This window comes from Pempheris klunzingeri, chromosome 1, assembly GCF_042242105.1.
Source record: "Pempheris klunzingeri isolate RE-2024b chromosome 1, fPemKlu1.hap1, whole genome shotgun sequence".
NCBI classification, from domain to species: domain Eukaryota; kingdom Metazoa; phylum Chordata; class Actinopteri; order Acropomatiformes; family Pempheridae; genus Pempheris; species Pempheris klunzingeri.
In genome coordinates this window covers 3,641,110-3,661,837 of record NC_092012.1, presented here as the reverse complement: position 1 = coordinate 3,661,837, position 20,728 = coordinate 3,641,110, and the positions used below count along the sequence as shown (strand labels likewise).

General features: G+C 44.3%; 1 protein-coding gene across 1 annotated transcript in view; it reads right to left on the bottom strand.

Annotated features, from left to right (window-relative positions):
- samd4a (sterile alpha motif domain containing 4A) overlaps positions 1-20,510 on the bottom strand; it is a 48,589-nt gene extending 28,079 nt beyond the window's left edge. The window contains exons 1-2 of the mRNA XM_070828087.1: positions 20,391-20,510; positions 18,656-19,351 (exon numbers count right to left, since the gene is read on the bottom strand). Coding sequence (XP_070684188.1) covers positions 18,656-18,851 — 196 coding nt within the window. The 5' untranslated portion in view covers positions 18,852-19,351; positions 20,391-20,510. The remainder of the gene's footprint in view (positions 1-18,655; positions 19,352-20,390) is intronic.
- Positions 20,511-20,728: the final 218 nt, after the last annotated feature.

The window sequence follows — 20,728 nt, the reverse complement described above, 5'->3', positions numbered from 1 at the left end:
GAGAGAGCTGACCGGCAAGAAAGGCTAATACCAGCTAACACAGAGGGAGGGGGGGGTGCATACTGGCAGGGAGAAGAGACAAGATAGACTCAGAAACAGACGGCACAATAAAAAGGACTTCCTGGTTTTATGTGTGGGGGGGAAACGTGGTTTAGACATCTATGGAAAGATGGGGTCTGGGTGGTGTGGAGGACAAAGTTGAGACAGGCGAGAGTAGTGGATGGGTGGGGTGAGGGGGTGAGAGGGGAGGGGAGGGGATGGAAAGGAAAAAGTTCCCGCTCCTGCTTTTCCGAGTGGATTCTCCAGCTCAGCAGTGGGGAATGTGCTGGCATACCACAGAGCCTGCTGCTGAAGAATGCAGTGATTCCTAACGGACACACACACACACACACACACACACCAAGCTAAAACCAAATGTGACGAGCCACAATATCACAATGTCCAGTCGTCTACACAAAACGCTCTCATGATGCCAAACGTCACATGAATGAGTGGTTGATGTCGACATTAAACTTGTGACCCTTAAAACTGGAAGAGAGGCCGAAAAAGGCACATTTCACACATTGTATTTCCACCAGTGTAACAAAAACAAAAACAGACCAAAAGGTTTGTTTGAGGAGGAAAGAGTTCGACGATACTGATCCTTAAACAGTGGCGGCTCTGTGTACATGTTTGTTTGTTTTACACGCGTCTGTTCTCTGGTTTTCTAACATGAATCTTGCTTTTTAAGCACTGCGTCCATTGACGTGTATAAAATATCAAATAATTATAATCCGTTTCAGGTGAAAAAAACATTTGTTTCCCGTCTTGACTGGCGCGGACCGACGGTGTCTTAATCTGTGCTTCGTTAGCTTTCACCGTTTTCACTTATTTTTCTACCCTCTTTTCCAGAGGATGTTCACTCTCGCATCCACTTTCTCATCCGGTACCTTAAACAAAGTTTGGTGTTAAAAAAAATGGGCGCAAAATTTGATGTGGAAGCCAAACACTGCAGACTGACTGGCTGTTGTCGCGCTTATTTCTACTCCTGTTCCAAGTTTATCACATAAATTCTATAATCATACTATATAGTGATCGTTTTATCGCCCAGTCCTACACCCATGTACTGTACAGACACACTTCAAAGGAGCATCTTCACTGCGTACCGACTGGGAGGGGGGTCAAAGTTTGTCCTACAGCAGGCAAACGAAGCAAGAGAAAGTGTGTTAGAGAAAGAATAAGAAAACATGAAGCAAAAGGTAGGCAAAAACATCCAACAAACAAACAAATAAAGTGAAAGAAATCAGGAAAGACTAATGAAGAGAAAGCAAAACCAAGTAAATAAGCAAAGCAGAAGACAATGAATGACTAGCAAAGACACAGAAAACAAAAGTAAGAAAAGGGTTTCAAACGGTAACAAGGAACAAAACCAGAAACAGAAGACGACAGAAAGAACAAAATGAGTGCAAGTAAGAAAAGAGGGTGAGGAGCTGGAGGGACAGTGTGTATGCAGTGAAAGAGGTGTGGTACACAAAATATATGATCTAATGCTATATGCTGCATCGCCCCACCCAGAGAGACGCAGAGAGCGGGAGAGAGAGGGGGAGAGAGGGGGAGAGTCCATGTACTGACAAGATGTGCATGCAGGCTCCCACAGGCCCTGACACAAGCTTTGAGGCCCTGTATGAACGAAAGAGTGGGGAGGAGGAGGGGGAGGAGGGGGAGGTGGATACAAAATACAGAGAGACAGACAGGAAAGTTCACTGGTGTCAACAGGTTTTAACTGGAGGGGGAGGGGAGATTGAACAAAATAAAACAGTAAGACAGTCAGACATGCAGTAAATGTAAGAGGAGGAAACAGGGTGAAGAGAGAAAGAGACAGAGAGAGAGACAAGAGAGTCCGTAGGATCAGCCTGACCTTGGCCTCAGCGTGACCTACTGACAGAGGAGGAGGAAGAGGAGGAAGAGGAGGACTGTTTACTCCTGTCTAGTCTAGCTGTTCAAACAATCCGAGGAAAAGTGACATTACGCCACATTCACGACAAATCAAACGGCCCGAAAATACAAGCAGGGAGAGACGCTCAGGTTCAGCCATTTTCAAAAGCTGTGATACCAAGTGTTTAAGTAATGTTGTTTGAACTTTTAAATCCAATCGTAATGAGTCCGCTGAGGAAGAGGAGAGAAGAGGGAGAAAAATCCATCCCTATCCACCATGTCAGACAGGTGAGGCCGAGTGAGAGGAAACACTCATCTGCTTTGTGTTAACATGCTGAGCGTGTGTTTAACCAACAGGGAGCCTAGTTGAAGGTTATCAGCAGCAAGCTGATGTCTAAAGCCTCAAGTTAATTAGAAACCTGGTTACCGTCAATTAAGAGACAAAAATACATGTTCCTGACAACACCTGCATTCTGTTGTCAGTGCCTGTGATCTACCAGTGGGATGTTGTGGACATTTGGCTTCTTAACTCTGGTGCTTCCACCGCCTGAGGCCACGTCCACCCTGTGAGCGCTCGGTTCACATTTACTGTTTACTGTATTTGTTTGGATGTGATCAATATCAGCCTGTGTGTGAACTGTTCGCTGTCCTGAACCGACCCGCATGTGCAAAAGAGTGATAGATACGTAACACGGCGCGCCTCTAGTCCATGTTAGGGTTTCATTTATAAGCTGATGTGCAGTGACAGCCAGCTGATTCATGAGCATAATGATGACTGTGGTTTTTTTGTGGCTGCTGCTTCTGTACGGAGGTGAGTGTGAGCGTGCAGGTGGAGCCGGGAGAGGTGGGATCGTCACGTGTACAGCTTCAAAACTTCAGGATGACGAGGCCAAGTTTCAACCACATCTGTCAACCGTTCTCCATGAGACTCTCACGGCAAAACAGGTGACACATCTCCCTGAGGAAATTCAGTACCCGTCGTTACCATTTTCTGGTATTTTACTCTAACAAAACTGGAATTAAAGTTTTCCATTTCAACACTGATACTGATTTAGAACATTTTGTAATTCATCTAGAACAACAGCACACACAAAACAAAACCCCATTTCTGCTCTCTGTCACTTTAACGTAGACTCAGATGTGCTCTCAAATAAAAAAAAAAAAAAAAAAAAAAACTCTACTGGTCAGTGTTTCCCTTCTGTCCTCTATCATAGTGGAAACCAGTAGAAAACACTAAAGGCTAGAACACACTGCTTCATGGAAACCAGAGGACCCTGTGGAAAACATTGTGAGAAATGATTTGCAGCGTCTTTTACGGTAGATAATGTCTCTGCCGCTCTTATTAAAGTGGGAGGAAAAATCTAAACCTTTGAAGGGGTTAACTGTGGAAAGTAGACCATTATGTCATTCCCTCAGGAAACACTGACGTACAGGAGGTGGACGGCCCCTCCTGTGAGTAACTTTTGCTGAATGAAATCAGTGAAAGATCAATCGGCGTCTCCAGGGCGCTTCGACAAACAGAGAGAGGCAGAGAGAGATTCCTGTGAGCCATAATAGAACAGGAAGAGGAACACCTTCATAGCGGCCTGCCATCACCACAGCCCGGACACCTGGTCAATTTATAGAGGAGTATAAAAAGCACGGCTCTCATCTGGTTTTCACATTGTGTGTGTGAGTCTGTGTGTGTGTGCGTGTGTGCGTGCAGCAATGTCGTTGTACAGTAGGTGTAAAGTAGGTCTTTTCCTCTTGAGTGCTTATTTATTTATACAGTGTAATATTTTAAACAGTAGCCATGATTAGAGTGTGTGTGCTTGTACTTCTAAAGAGGGAAGCACCTGCCTGATGAGTTGAACATGTTTGCCAGCGTGTGTGTGTGTGTGTGTGTGTGTGTGTGTGTGTGTGTGTGTTTCCCTTGCGCGGGAAGAGGAAAAGCATCACCGCGGCTACTGTACAGACGAGCCTCCAGCTTTACGGGCTTCATGTGTGCTTCACAGCGTCTGACATCATTCCACATCTGATCCTCATACACACCAGGTCTGCAGAGTCATGAAAGCACGGTGGTGTCATTACTTTAAAACGTGGTGCAGCATCAACATAAACCTCCGTTACTGCGTTTCTCCTCTGCATATGAAGTGTTTGACCTTCAGTGGAGGAACGGGAAGCATTTCAATGAATTTGCCCACCATATTTTATTCATCTGTTCTGTTAGAAAATAAAATTTGTCACGAAACTAACTGTTTAAAATGGCAATCTTTTAAAATACAGTTGAATAAATGTCTCTATCTAAATAAAAGTCACTATCGCTGAAGGGCCCTTTAGCCCACTGATGCATTTGCAGTATTTTCCGGTAATAAGACCTGGGTGTTGATGAAAAATCACAAGTGGCGGCCATCACCCAGCAGTGGTTGGTCCGAGGCAACGTACCGTTTCCTCTGGTCTCTGCTGAGCGTAAACAGTTAAAACGATGACTGCAGACGACAAAACTTGAAGAACAAACGCAAATCCAAAGAAAGAGAAACAAAATCTACATTCAGACAAAGACAAACAGTCGAAACGCCGTTTGGATTTGTGTGAGAGTGAGATCCAAAAACACACCTGAAATCACCGCTTATCGCTATGGAGACCTTCACAGCTGCCACTCATTCATTCATTCAGTCAAATCCACAACTTTTTTGAATTTTCTATGAGCCATGCACACCTCAGCACTACTCAGTAAATTATAACTGATTAAACAGCAAGTAAAAACTCCATGAGTCTTGATAAAAATAGATCAACTGGCTTCAAAACAGGGACTATTTTTTCGACAACCCTGGAGGTTAAATATCACAACTTGAGTTTGGATTTAATATAAATAAAAGTAGTGATGCTCCTGTGGAGCGTCTGCGCCACAAATATTTCTGTCTCTCCTTCCGGGGCGTCTACATGCATCAGGAAGGTGAATTTAAGACTTTTGAATCCACCATTTAAATTCAAGGCCAATTTTGCAATAAAAATAAACATTAAATGTGAAAATATAGTCGTACAAACACATTTGCTGTCATTGAAGTATTGAAAAGTAGAAACTACTTTACAATATATGTTGAGGTTGAGGCCTGTCTTGTCTGTCCTGCAGGACTACTTGTCACTGACTCGGAGCAGCCATATCCTTTATTTGTGTATTTTAAGTGAGCGAAGAGGAAAGATGGTTCTTTTATTGTCTCATCTTTTTCCCAGCAGTGGGGGAGGTGTCCCAGCAGAAGGACACGGCTGCTGTATGAATGGAGAACAATTCTTTGCTATCCTTTGCTCCGGCCCCCCTCCCCTCTCACTTCCTCTCGAGTCTTTCATCAACATCCCCTCTTCCCCCCCCTGCTGCAGTAGTAGCTGGTGGTTGGTTGGAGGTCTGGAGGAGGCAGGGTGGGGGGGGCACATGAATCGCGGTAGTCTACCTGTGGAAGCGTCCGCAGCGCTCCGGTGCTGGGGAGGCTCTGAATGTGGCAGTCGCAGCTATGCCGGGAATGTGAGCCTCCGCTCTGCCAGGGCTGGACCGGAGAAGCCCACAACTCTATTTAAGGAAATGGCAGTCAGGGGCCCAATCAGCCACTCTCCCTGCCTCTCCATTTCTGTGTCTGTCTCTCGCTCTGCTCAAAGCCCCCCCGCTTCCTTCCTTCTGCAAGAATGATAATTATTTTCCTTTGTGGAAGAAAGGTTTATTTCCGTACCTGCTGGGAAGGAGGAGGACACACACACACACACACACACACAGGCTGGCACACAGCAGTGTGTTGGTGCTGTGGTGTGGGTAATTGTTTCCGGTACATTTGTGAGTTTAATGGGGATGAGTCTTTGTAAACTGCTTTAGTGCTGCGGTCTGCCAAACAACAACAAAAACAAGCCAGCCAAAGAGAGGAGACGTTTGACCGAAGGTGAAAGTGTCGCGCTACCTGAAGAAGACCTCCGTACCAAAATATTCAATCATACAAAACCAAATAATCACATTTGAGTTGCTGACTTGTGTCAAATATCTGCCATCAACAATTTTACACTTCTGATGTTATGAAGTTCCTCCCTGTTAAAGTAATTATTTCTTACGTTTAAAAGATTAGTTTTGGGTCGCCCCGTGTTTAAAGACCTGGAAACCACACGGATTAAACATGCTGCAGGTTTTCAGTCCAGTGGTGGTCTGAATGCTGTTCCAATTACTTTTCCCAATCACACAACACGAAGAAACGAATCCATCGAGGCGGATGTAGACCAGCAGCTCCTGTGTTCTGTGAGGTAAAAGTACTGTTTTTGTCAATGGAGTCTGGTGGCTTTGGAGAGAGCGATATAACAGCTGTTTGTGGTTAGACAAAAAGGATCTTACAGGTCTGTCTCTGACACTTATATAAACAATTGTAGTGGACATGCTTCATTGACCTGAGTTGCCCAAAAGGATTATATTGCAGCCATTGTGGGTCATAGCGACTGCTAGCTGAGGCGACAACTAGACCAACACATTTCAGACCCCAAAAAATATAAAAATAGAACCCAGGTTTACAAATATCAAAGTTTTCCTTTAAGGACAGGACCAAACATCTGGAGCCTGTGATATTTTAATCTACACACTGTTCACACACACACAAAATGAATGTCAGATATCAGAATAACTGCTTTGGTCCAAATCTGCTGACTGTGAATCTGGAGCCGCAGAGCTGTGCGGCTCAGCATGTGGTAACAACACACATCAAGCGTTTAACTGACTGGTTTGACCACGTCAGTATGAGTAGTGTACACAGCCCAGGCAGACCGGGTCACTCCTACAGTCCCTTAGGAGTGGGTGTTTGTGTGTGGGGGCCACTGAAGCAATAAAGCGTATGATGTTTATTCTAGTGTCAGGTGGGATGTGGATCTGTAGAGCGAGAGACACGCGGGTTTACCCAGCATCCAAAAGCCTGAGGGGTATGGCTTCAGCATCCGGCTGTAAGACCATGTGAGTAGATACAGCACACACTCACACACACACACACACACACACACACAGCCCCATTCAGAAAAAACACAGCAGCCTGAGGCGAATACAGCTCTGCTCTACGTTTACTAGTGGTGTCAACTTGTGGTCATTCAAAGGTGGCAGCTGGCCGGTTCTACATCATGTTCATTATTATCTGAAATGTCAATGTCTAGCTTGTGGTTTCACTCACATTCAAGGTGGGTTTTAGACTGAGGGTAAAGCAGAGAGCACTGCGGGCAAACATCACGAAACTTTGATAAAAATGGAGATAAGGAGCAAAACCAGTAATCCAAATATTTAACCTACAGTTTCATTTATAGATGTAGATAATATGTGGAAAACAGTAAAACTAAGTAAGGTGAAATGGATTATATGATTATATGATGAAGTTTGTGACCAGTAACATACAATATCAACTTCATTTCACCATCTGGACAGAACAGAAAGGTGAGTTTAGGCGCTTTGTGCCAGTCGGGTGCAACATGAGTGAAATCAGAATCAGTGATTCTGAGAACAAGCAAAGACCAATGTGATAAGTCACCAACCTGCCATGGACACGTTTAACTAGAATTAGGGCAGGTGGGCTGTATTAATTTTAGACTCTGTAAAGGGCATTTGACTTTCAAAGTGAAGGGGAGTAAATTCAAGTGGTTGCTCGTGTCGCTATGGTCACGGTCACACACACGCACACACACACACACACACACTCAGCTTTAACCACACACACGCCTGTAAAACATGTAAGCAGGAGTTTGGTCTTGTCAGCGATTGTCTGCAAAAAGTAAAAACGTCTGCAAAGAACGGGCTTGGCTTGGTTTAACTTTAATAGGATTACCGTTAATGCTGGGTTAATAGATACTTAAAGACACATGCAATATCACTATATACAAGGACGGATGTTTTAATTGGTTTATTTTTCTCTGCATTCAGTCCATCATATTTCTTAGTACTCAAAGGCAAGGTAATTAAAATATCTGCCATCTGTTATGCAAATGTTAACTGATTTAAGCCTCCTTCCTTATAAAGCTCCTATTAGTGAAAATGTTTTTTCAGATTGGATTCAAGCAGTGAATTTAAGTCTGAAAATCAGATCTATAAAGAAAGAAAATCTAAAAATAAGGACAGAATCCTGGCTGTTGTTGTTTTCAGCTACACTGGCCTTTAAAAACTCCTGGTGTACAAAGATATATGATAATAAAATGATTCAAATGTGTTTGCTTTTCAAGAAAAGTGACTGAGGAGTTCCACACTGCTTTTAAATAGCAATTAAAGAGGTTCTTGAAGACAGATCTGCAAAATAAATAAGTTAATTTAATTGTTTTTTTAATATGGGTGTTTATTAAGTGAAGTTTTTACTGTTATTTTGTTCTGCCAGTTAATCAACTTGTTCTGATGCTTGTTTATGTGATGGCTTGAATCATTTGATTGTTTGGTGAATTGTGAGTGTTGTATAACATCCACAGAAAAACTCTGCTGTCTACATGTATTTTATTTAATTGTGGTAGAGTTATTGTTGCCTCGGTGTCCCAATAAACAAACAAACATGCCGCCCGGCGTGGACGTGGGCACCTTGGTGAGTCTGGAAGCAGACTGAACGCAGCCTCCTGGAGGAGTCTGGTTTTGAATGAGGTCATTTCCACCCACACCGGGGGACTCAAAGGCCTCTGTTATATGGCCGCCACGGCAACCGTTGCCATGTGGCTCTGCTGATGTCAATCCATGTGTCGCGGCCAACAGCGTGTCAACCGACCAGAAGTCAAACGAGAGCGTCCGGCGGCGCCCGTTCATGTGAGGACAGAGCGGACGGTCAGAGCCACGGCTGAGACGGCGGCAAAGACACGCTCAAGTTTTGGAGAAGTGACGGTGAAATGTCTCATATTAACACGTCGTTAACACGCCTTTTTCAGCGGTATTGTATGAAGAGGAGGAGTCACTGAGTTCAAGGCCTTAAATAACGGTGATAACGATCAAGAGGTTCTTACGCCAACGTTGCAGAAACATCAGGAAGGCAATATCACCTGCCGATACTCATCTGATGTGTCTTTATGTAATAGTCACTGGTAATATCATGGCATATTAATCGAGTACAAAATACAGCAGCAGCTTTATGAACTACACTTCTAATCCAATACAACAGCTTGTCAGCAGTTTTCTAATAGTGTTTTAATTATGTTTATGAAATGGTTTGTGCAATTCTATTGTTCTATGAAATGTGAGTGTTGTAACTACTGCTTACTGTAGGACATCCAGAGAAAAAAAACCCTGTTGTCTACATGTGTTTTATTTGGATATGGATGAATATGGATTGAATCCCAATAAACAAACAAACAAACACACACAGCTAAAGATCAGCTCGTCTGTGCAGTTGGGAATGGATGGTTCCTGAGTTTGAACAGCCTCCTTACACAAGAGGTGTACTGTATAGCACGGCCAGCTGCCACAGAGCAGGGTGTGTGTGTGTGTGTGTGTGTGTGTGTGTGTGTGTCTAGGGGGGTGGGGGCTATATGGGGAAACATTATACGCCTGTATGTCTGGTGTGGTCAGGACGAGACCGACTGGGCATCTATGAGACAGACTGGTATCCCTCACCTGTTCTCACCCTCTCTCGTTCTCTCTCACACACACACTCTCTCCAACACACACACACACACACACACACACACACACACAGTACAGGAGTCATGTGTTACACTGTGTTTTCTTTTGTCACTTAATAGGACATGTTAAGACGATGTTTTTGACTATATATTTGTAGTTGGTGAATGACTCACTTGTCTTCTGAGCATCACAACTCACTGAGTCTGTAACCGTGTGTACAATGAACAACCTGTTTTGGTTGGATGAACCCTGACACCCATATTACTCCACTCCTGTCAGTGTAAATAATGTGCAGAACCAACATTAAAATGTAAGAGCTTCACCTGGAGAGCTTTGGAGGTGTGTTGGTTGGGGAGGGATCGGTCTGGTGTGGGAGCTTAAACTGGTTTGACTTTCTGCAGACCGACTTCATTATGAGGCGCTCTGGCAACCTGTGCCCACAGCGCTGAATCCAACTTGTATTTCATTCTACATGAGCAGCATGACAACGTGATTAACATAATATTATGTTTGTTTGGGCTATAAGTGGAGCCACTAGTGTCCAAGTAAAGTTACTGATCTTTGTCTGCTACAGCAAAAAAAACAAAAAAACAGAGATTTCAAAATAAGTTTCATTATTTTCAGATACTTACTCAATGTTTTGAGAAGGTTTCTCCTTATAATGACCTACAGCATCTTGTTTCCCCCATCACGTTGGCAGAAATGGGCTTCCATGTAAATGAGAAGTCAGAATTCAAAGGCCTTCCCATATGATTTAGACGCTCTGTTTAGGACCATTACGTTTTCCCAAGTCAAATTTAGCAACACTGGACGGTGCTGGATGAGGAGTGACGGACCTTATCGAAGCTTTGTGTCCACGAGGCTCCCCGACCAACTCAGGCAACATTATATCGAAGGAAACAGTAAAAACATGTCCAGTCCTTCCCTCCACAATGATCAACCAGCCTCTCGTTGAAGATTCAGACTGAGCCAAACCAACAACCGACACCGTTTATTGCTGCAGAAATGCCTCCCTACTCAGTGTGGTTGAGCCCCGCTATAATGTTCTTCGTGTGCAAAAAAAACTGACATATTACTATTGTTTTCAATTTAAATACTTAGTGACCATTTGCAAATGTTATAGTACTTGTGGCTTTCAAAAAAAAGGATCCACAGTATGCATCACACTGTTCCTTTAGTGTAATATAAAAACCGGGTGTAAACATACACAGATACACACACGGCGCAGTAATCCAACTTGCTGGGGAAAGCAAAGCTGGGATCAAAGTTATAAAGACGCACAGGAGGGTTCAGTGCGAAGCTAAACCTCGAGAATTTATGAAGCGCTTGATTGCATAATCCCTGCTATCAGTGATACCTCGGCCGCCTCTCTCAGAGATAACATCAAGAGCCTGACATGTCGGGGGCTTCGAGGGGCTCCCATCGACGTGGAGTCCTTTTGGCAGCTAGTCCTGAGCACCGCTTCACCTCTCGTTTTCACACACAAACAGAAAAAAAAAACCAAACAAACACACACACACACCAAGAAGCAAGAAGTGAGAAGAAGAAGCCTTTGCTGTAGAGGCAGAGGGGAGAAGACGAGCGTTATTTTGTTTTCCCCTCTGGTCGTTTTGGCAGGTTGTCTGTCCCCATTCCTGAGGTTCAGTACGAGTTCACAGAACACGCCGTCAACTTCCAGAAATAAACTGTTTGCTCATGCGTGGGTGCGATGAAATAGTTTGGACAAGGCAGAGTTTGGACAGAGACAGGCGTTTTCTCTCTCCAACTCCCTCTCGCTCCCTCTCTCTCTCTCTCTGTGACCGAACAGCCAATGAGACGCTTAGAAAGGCTCAGAGGCTGTTGACAAATAAAAGCTTGTATGAGTGTGAGAAATCAGATCACTTCCACTTTAAACTTTATCTCTATGGGGGCCAGTATTTATAGATCCTCCCTTAGCAGAGCAGGTCAACTACATCAGACTCCAGTTAAAGGGTGATTCATGAAAGCTTTACTTGGTTTGGTGAGGCTTTCTGTCATCACCTGATGACCCCTCAGAGGAAGAAACTTAAGTCTATTTCAGGCTTTTTATGAAGCTCTTTTAATGGATGTTAATTAAACCTGGTTTTGACACAATATATATATATATTTTTTAAATGTAGGGAAGGTTAGACTAGGCAGAGAAAGTAGTGAATGAGTTTCAGCTGTAAATGGCACCAGTATTCTCTGAGTCTTCATCTTTTCCTCACCCCACCCATCCCTCCTCCTCCTCCTCCTCCTCCTCCATACCGCGGTGTACTCGGGAGACCTTAGCTCCACTGAAGGTGGAATCAGTTTTCCTTTTCCACTGTGTCTTTTTCCCCCCACGCTGGAAAAGACCCCGTCCAACTCTCACTGAGCGCCTGACTCAAGAGCACTCCGACGTGCCCACATTCCTAGACAGTATCCCCAACACCGGAACCGTTTACTGCCTCGGCCGGGAATGCTGATTTCCAGCCCAGGTTTTCATCAGACCTAGTTTAGGCAGAGAGTGCAACAGGAATTCACTGAGTAATACTAGCCATTATACAACACAGACTTTCCCTCCATGTCAGTCATCTTACACACAAACTCACAAGTATTCTCTCTCCCTCTCTCTCTCTCTCTCTCTCCCCAATATTCGACGCAAAACTAGTGCCAGCAGCTCCTATGAAAAGTAATCATTTAGCTGGAAGTCATATTCTGACCTAGATTCAAAAACAGCTTTTCAAATTCAAATTCTGCACCGAGGTTAAACCCCCCCACCCCTCTTGCAATCCTGGTGCATCGGAGGATGTGGTGCTTCCAGGTGAACAGAAAGGTGGTTCTCCCGTGCATGTGTGTTGTCAAACCGCTTCATGATACCAGAAAGAGACAGAACTTCAGGTTCAGCTGTCAGAAACTCATCTCTCTTGGCAGTTTCAGCTCATTCACAAACTGCACACGCAGACGATGCATTTATTGTGCAGACAATAGCAGCCTTTGATAAAATCTCTCCAACTAAAGAGCTATCTACTGATAACCATAACGATAACCATCATAATAACCATGTCAGCATCCACACTGATGAACGATAACACTCTGTAAACAGTGGCACATGCACTGTGCGCTCCAGCTGTGTCGGCAGCTTAGGAAGATGGACACAGTTACTGCTGTACGGCACATATAAACATGCATACGTAGAAAGAAGAAGAAAACCAGGAGTTATGAGCATCCAGCACTCTCTCGCAACAAATTATCTCTATACTGCACAAGTCAACCTCAGTTTAATCGTATCGTGGCGTTTGTCAGAGAGACCAAACGAACTTCAGGCAGCCCAACGGCGGCAAAAACTACCAAACAGTTTTTGTGCTGGGGTAATTTGCAGCCTAATATTATGGTTATATAGTCGTGGAGGAGGTATTCAGACGTCGTATTGTATTGTTAGTTGTGTTGTGGAAAATGATTTATCTACAGTTATGGTTATAGCCATCTTTCTTGGTGTGGACGGCCCTCAACTGTCACGAAAGGCTTTTACAAATATAAATGCCAACATGTTAATGGTGGTTAACGAGGCCTGTTAATCGAAAACCAACCCATAATCCATTGATGAAGTATTATTCATTGGAGATTGCAGATGGCAGGTGTTTGTTTAGTTGCTCGTACTTACTTAAAAATCCCTTCCAGACATGTTTTAAGACAAAATATAAATACTCCACTTGGAATAATTATCTTCATAATGGATTAAATGAATTTTAACCACAAAGTTTTACAATGAGATGAAAGTAGAGTGAAGAACAAACTGCCTCCTTCAGCAGATGAATATGAAAACGGTCTCCAAGTGTCAAACTCTGTGCTCAAATAACAACAACAACCAAAACATATTTTTGACTGGAGGCAGCTTTAACACAACAGCCAGGTCATGAAAACACTTGGTGTCCTAAATATCTGGTGTCTGGTAAATCCTTTGGTTTTGTTTCTCTGCCACACCATAAGTGATTTAGTAAACTAGCAGCATCTTTTGGTTCTCTGTTGGTCAAACATACACTTAGACACTTTATATACCATAATTGTAGTTCTGTGTTGTGCTGTATATGGTTTTCTGGTTTGAACGCTCTTTGATTTGATTATTGTGTATATCCTGTTTTTATGCTTTTATCTTTATGTATATGTCTTTTAATATATTTGTTTTATTGTACAAGTTATCCTGGTCCTTTGTGCTTTTATGCATTTTGTTTCTGTTATACCTTTATTTTAGTTCAAAGAATTTTACATGAGCGCTCTTGTGACAATAAACATCTTGAATCTTACGCACATGTGACTTCAGGGCTGCAGAAAAGATGGAGTCTAATCAAGGGAAATTCTGGATTATCGTGAAATGGATGAATTCTTTCTTGAGCGCAGTGACTGTTCGTCCTGAACGCAGGGCTCCGTCTCCGTCACCTCCAGCTCCTTAACACAGCTGCTTGTACGTATCGGATCCCCGCCCGCCTCCGTCCAGCTCAAACAGCCGTGCAGGCGAGCCAGGTCAGCAGTACACCACACCGCACGAAAATAAAGTTAGTCATTCAGAACACCAGGCCCGCTGTCCTGTCCTAACCCCACCCCTTACACTAACCCTACACCCTGGGTGTGTGTGCGAGTGTGAGTGTGAGTGTGTCGTCCTCAGACGGTGCTCTGCTCGCTATTCATGTCCTCTCAACTTGATCCGATATTGTCCCTCTCGGGATTGTCTCAAAAGAAGTTTTGTTCTCCTTAAAGGGGGGGAGGAAAAACAGGAAGTTACATTCCTTAATAACCACAACTTTAGTGCTGCAGGCTACACGTCAAATCACAGGAGAAATCCAGGATTTTATCTTTTGCTCTGTGGTTGGTAGATTAGGTGATTTGGTAGGGATGAGTACGGATGATTACGGATGATTATGGATGATTACTGATGATTATGGATGACATCTCCCCTGTTGACTCAGGGTCAGGTCTGAACTGACAGCTTAGTAAAGGCTGTGTTTACACGTCTGCACTAGGTTGCTCTGATGGAAATGCTGAGGCTTAAATACGTATCAACTCACGGGACTTACGACGATAAACGACAATAAAAATAGATCCTGAGAGATGAAACTCCGCCCATCTCTCAGTGAGATAGTGAACCCGTTGACTTCGACCACATCTCGAGTCGCACATGAAGTCGCATCACTCGCCGGGTCCCAAAACAAGGCCGCCTCTCACCCGCCCGCAGAAGTAGGTCACTGAGGATTCCATTCATTTGTACACTGCTTTCCAAATAGTTGCGCTTTTCCACTCGGCCCTGAGACTTCCAGCTGCATGTTAACCCTTTAATGTTGGCCTGCAGGTCTCACTTCTGCACCGGCACCAAGTCTCACTGCGCACTCGACCAAAAACTGTGCATGAAGGGCTCTTTAAAGTCACTGATACTACTTCCATGGATTTTTTAATAGCTATTTTTAGATATGTGGGGCTTTAAAAAAAAAAACAATGATCAAAAGGCAGGTATTCAGTTTTTTTTTTTTCTTATTCTTGTCCATAAAAAAGCCTCTGAAACATACTGATGAAAATCTTTCAGCTTTCTAATGAAGATTTCCAAAACAACAGAACAATGTTTTCAGCAAAGCTTTTCATGAATGTATCAAGGGAGACTAACAAAGCACTGGTGGTTAAAAACTAAAAATTAACAAGCTGTTTTTAAGCTTTACGTTCTCCTCATGTAGCTGTGGTGAGAAATAATTCCACACTGGCAAACACGCTATAATCAATAGAAGATCAGTACTGGTCCAGTCACACAGCAGACCGATATATCTGCCTTACTCTGGTACACACACACTCAAACAAGCTACCACAACATACCAGAGGGATCACGTAACCAGACAACCTTCTCAGCCTGCCTCTTTTCAGCAGCATGTGCCCTGACGCTGAGTCTGCCGCGCTCAAACAGGCCCGCCGATTCCACCTCACTTCGCTGAATCAGCGAACGGGACGCGACCACAAGCCGACGCAGGTGGGAGCGGAGTCAAGGGCGTGGCCCGAAATCTAATCTAGAGGTGCAGAAGGAGGACGCTCGTTAAAATCTCCACTAACGGGATCCTACTGGGACAGAGGCTGATGATATTTGGAGCAGATGTACTGATATTATGTGGTCACGCTTGTTGAAAATAGAGAAAGAAAAGCTCACAGATATTCAGCAAGTCGGCTCCAACTCAGCAACCAGAGCTGCAAATCGATGAATCCATTATTCGATCAACAGAACATTAATCAAATAATCGTTTGTCAGTCTTTAACCAAAGATTTCCAGGCTCCCAAATATGAATATTTGCCATTTTTCCTGGTCTTACGTTGTAGTAAATGTAATATTTTTACATTTGGAAATGTTGGTTGGACAAAATCAGTCACTTTCGGCTTTTCTAATGTTTCTAGACCACATGATTAATCAAGGAAATTACCTACAAATGAATTGGTAAACATAATTTTTGGCTGCAGCCCCACAAAATTATGTTTAAGGGATGTGCATTTCAAACAAAACTACCATTTGATAGTCGCTGAACTATTCAAAGGTTATTCGAATACCTTCAGTGGATTGATCGATGAATAATCAGAGACTGTTGGTGCCCACATCTTTACAGAGAGCTGGCTTCATCCCAACACCCTGAATCAAGCTACAGCTCCCAACAGACGTACTACCAGGTACAACTACGGTAATAGTCACATAAACTCTTCGATTCTTTATAAGTTAACTATTCAAATATTCGAAACTCGTGGCCCGGGAAAAGGTTTTACCACTACTGTTCAATCACTACATAATGCTCACTGTGCATTTTTAATCGTAAAAGCCAAATTAACGATATCTTAAAGTTCAACAACACTTTAACAACACGGTTCGGTATCAGACTGCTGAGCAGCATGAGGAAAAAGCAAACAGCTGTTCTGTATGAAATTATCTGAATTACTGGAAGTACTTCACTTCAGACGAAGCTGAATGAAACATTTTCAGCATTAAGAAAGCAGTTTGCTGAATAACCTTGTTTTGCACGTCCACTATGGCGAAGCTCTGTAACTGCATCCTTGACCTTTGACATCCACAGATTAGAGGAGACATTAATAATGTGTATGTGTGTGTGTGTGTGTGCTCGCTGTGGCCTTACCTGAATTAATCAACCTGAAGAATCAACAATGAAATGACATGAGATAATTTTCTTGAGTTACAAGGAGTCCTTGAAATACTGGTATTGATGTAAATGTAGTCAGTGGTTGCAAACTACAAGGTTACCTCACACTGTAAATCCCTCAGCTGATGACAGAGAGAGAGCAGAGCGTAAAAAGCCTAAATTTATCAATGATCTATTTTTTCTCAGGTTATATCTTTGGAGAAGTCCTTGTGCTTCAGTTCAGTCTTGACTGTACAAAGTCAGACACTCTTTACTCTGCATTATTCTGCATTTAGGTTTTTTACGTGGGAATAACATGGCTTCAGCAAACATTACTTATAGTGAAGCAAATCAGGGATAAACGAACAAACTCGCAAATCTTTGGTTCATGATTTAGGTTCAGAAAAAGGCACCAGCATCATTAAAGCCTAACACGGTAGCATCATTTGCCGCATAAGTGTTTGCTAATGTGTTCATATTTCAAGTTTTAGAAAGCCATGGTGCTAGTGCCAAACAGAGTGTTTCTACATCAACCAGGAGCAATTTGAACTAACTTACTATAATAACCAGGTTAAATGTGACAATATACTGTGATACTCTACATTATTTAACGTCATAAAGCACAATCTCTCAGGAACAAATGCCTCCATATCTGTTAGATGTACACTGTGCAAGTATTCGAACACTAATCACAGCTACTAGTGGACTTATTCTATAACCTCAAAATCCTTTTCGCTGTGTCACTTTACACAAACTACCGAAACCAGTCACTTCCACCCACAGGCGCGTTTCCTTCAGAGCGAAACATGACTGTGATTCAAGTATCACCACAAAGATCACAAGACGGCATCTCTTTGACTCACACATGATGCGCTGTACACTGAAACATAAACAGAGAAAAACCTGTTGTGTGGTAAGACGTCAACCCCCCCATCCACCGCCACCTCCCCTCCCCATGTCACCGACCTGCTTTGATCTCCGAGAGCGCAAACCAGCCTGACTTTGGGAGGGGTCGGCTGAGGAAACTTCATATAGCGCTCTTTGATGTCTCCAGCTTCATATTAAACAATAACAAAGAGCAGCCTGCGTTAAGTGCAGCCACTGCCCCTGTAAACCCTGATGGAAACTCTGCGTCATGCGTGTGACTGTCACTGCAGGGCCGGGCCATTATGTCGCCCCGGTGTCGGCCGTCAGATGTTGCCACAGGTGCACACAGACGCCTGCTCTCCATCGCCATCGCCGCCGCAGCAGCAGCAGCAGCAGCAGCAGCAGCAGCACTTCTGTCTATTTTTCATGAGCCCAGTTGGTTGCCAGGGTTTTTGTTTCCATGGCCACGCTGCAGTCTGATGCAACAAAACCCAGCCAGAACCCCCCCCCCCCAGGGTGCATTGGCGTGATACCAACCCGGGGAGCGGTACAGCACCATAGGCTGGCACACTGACTGACTGACTGTCGTCTCCTGCTAGCCAGCTGAGCTAACTCCATACACGACCCCAACCTCCGTCCACGGTCACTTACTGACTGGCTACGGTTCAGCGCAACACTCTGCACAGCTCTGTAACATCAATGATTCAGCCAGCTGTTGATGGATGTGCAGGAATGTTTTGGACACAGTGCCTTTGGGAAAATATGCCATTGGAAACTCAAGAAAAAAAAATGTTTAAATGAATGGGCAAAGGAGGGAGAAAAAAAGTTGTAAGATTTGGAGCCTGAAGCAGAAGTAATATGACACTTGTTTCCGTATCTACAATGAATATCATAAAAGAAGATGTATTGTTTGAAGACAGGAGAGGCGGGAAATCCTCCTCTATAACAACTGCTGTCAGCTCCCAGCAGTCTGACGTGTGTTTAAATAAATCTTAGAGGTGCAAATGAAGTTTGTTCAGCAATGTGAAGTGTAAATGTGTCCTTTCATAGCTCATTGTCCTCATAATGAGAGAAACGCAGTCTGAGGAAAAGATTAATGGCCTGTCGGTGCATCTCCACCGTGTCTTAGTGGGTGCTGTAGCAGCTGATGTGTCCGAGCGGCCGGCTGTCCTACCTGGATTGTTGGCCTCTCCCTCCAGGACCTGCAGCTCGGTGCACTCGGCCAGGGAGTGCTCCAGGCACAGCTGCAGGAAGCGGGCCTGGGTCCGGCTCACCCTCTTCAGCAGGGACAGCAGAGCCACCGTCTGCTCGCACTCGTTCCACCCCTTGAACCAGCTGGCTAGCACGCCCACCTGATCGCGAAACATCATGGTCTGCGAGGCGGGGTGAAGGAGGACTGACTGTGGCGGCGGCGCCGCACCGGGGCGTGGGGGGGGGAGCGACTCAAACTTTACACTGATGCTCTGGGCAGCACTGGTGGCAGGATGGCGGTGGTCCTATCAGCTGACTGTTGATGTTTGTTCACGCAGGAGGGAGGTCAGGCTGGTTGGTGCGGCTCAGCTGAAGCACTGCGATGCCATTCTTAGCTTTGGACAGCAGTCACCGTTAGGCCTTCTGGTGCCAAATTTTGTTTCGCCTGCAGCCGCTGCTCGATGTATTCCTGCTCCTGATAATCTCCGTTGGTTGGGGCTCTCTCTGAGTGTGTGTGTGTGTGTGTGATGTGCTCTTCTAGCTAGGCATTAGGTGATATGAGCTGCTCAGTCGCTCCCAGAGGGATTGATATTTGATGAGTCAGCTTTCTTCCAGCACACTCTGTGTCACATCAGCTTCAGCCTCACTGGCATTTTTCTTCAGGGAATCCCTCTTAAGCCTGCGGGAGGATGTTAGAAGTTAGGGGAGGAAAGAAAGCACATTTAGCAGACGATCCTCTCTGTGGCTCTGCCTCCCTTTCATACATATTCAATGACTTTAGAGAAGACAGCCTCACTAGAAATGCGACAGTCTCCCTGTTGCTTCAGCTCTGCAGACTTTGATGTTGCAGCAATAGAGGGGGGAGAGAAAAAATAAAATAAAAAAAACAGCCTTCAAAAACTCATACATGCATTTATAGGTCGCCTCCTCGCCGTCGCCTGTGCTCACAGGCTTGTGGCATTCACCGCCGAGACGAAAATAAATAAATTTTCGTTTTTGGTATCCACCCATTCCTAAAAATACAGCTGTCGGTACTACTGGCGCTGCATCCCGGAATTTTCCAAAAGGAAGGACGCCGGGTTTACCGACGGACGGCGGGGCTGTGTGCTGCAGGGACGTTAGCAGAGACTCCCCTGCGTTATTTTAATGACAGGTTAGTGTTATAAAGCTGTATTTTAAGCCGAGTCCCGGCTGTGAGCGGTGAGTTTTCTAGCCGAGCTGTAAGCTAGGAGCAGCGTTAGCCGCTGTCTAAAACTGTCACTTTGCTTCATCAGCACACAGGGAATGACCGCTGGCGGATATGCGAGTGTGTGTGAGCAGTTTGTAAAAAAGAAAAAACGATTAAATATAACCGCGTCTACATTCACACCCCCTTTTTACACATAAATCTGGAACTTTCTCCAATGGAGGAGCCGTGTAACAACTGTGACTTTAAGTTACCCGTTAGCAACACTAACATTAACGGCTCCGAATCCCACTCGCCGACCGTTGCCATGAACTCAGAATGTAAAGGCGTTAGCTAACGAGCTAACTGGTAAAATTGAGTGATTTTTGAATGGAGTCTGGTTCTGATAGACAAGCGAGGCTGGTCTTTTCACTTGGATGAATGCTCAAGCCGAAGAGGAGAGTGGACAAAACAACAACAACAACAAGAAAAAAAAGATTTTGAAACTTAAGTTTGGGGATTTGGGTCGTTATAGACATCGGTTTGATCTCACCTGCTGGCGCTGTTAGCATCGTCGGGTTTGTCTCAGGTCGGGCGGCAGGCTGAGCTTTTCGGGGAGCGGTGCCCCTTCACTCCGGGTCTGTGGGATTTGCCATCTTGACTAACTTTTCCTGTGTCTCTCCCCAGCAGCAGGCTCGGCTGCTCGGCTGCTCTCCTCTAAAGCAGCGCGGTCAAGTTGAACGGAAGCCACGGCGCAGCTTCCGGTCCGAACTTTCAAAATAAAACCAAACAGCCAAATTTTCTTTAAAAAAAAAAAAAAAATCCCAAATTTTCCTGAGAATTTATTATTATTATTATTGTTTATGTCCTCTTGTAATGTGTGGTGTTAAG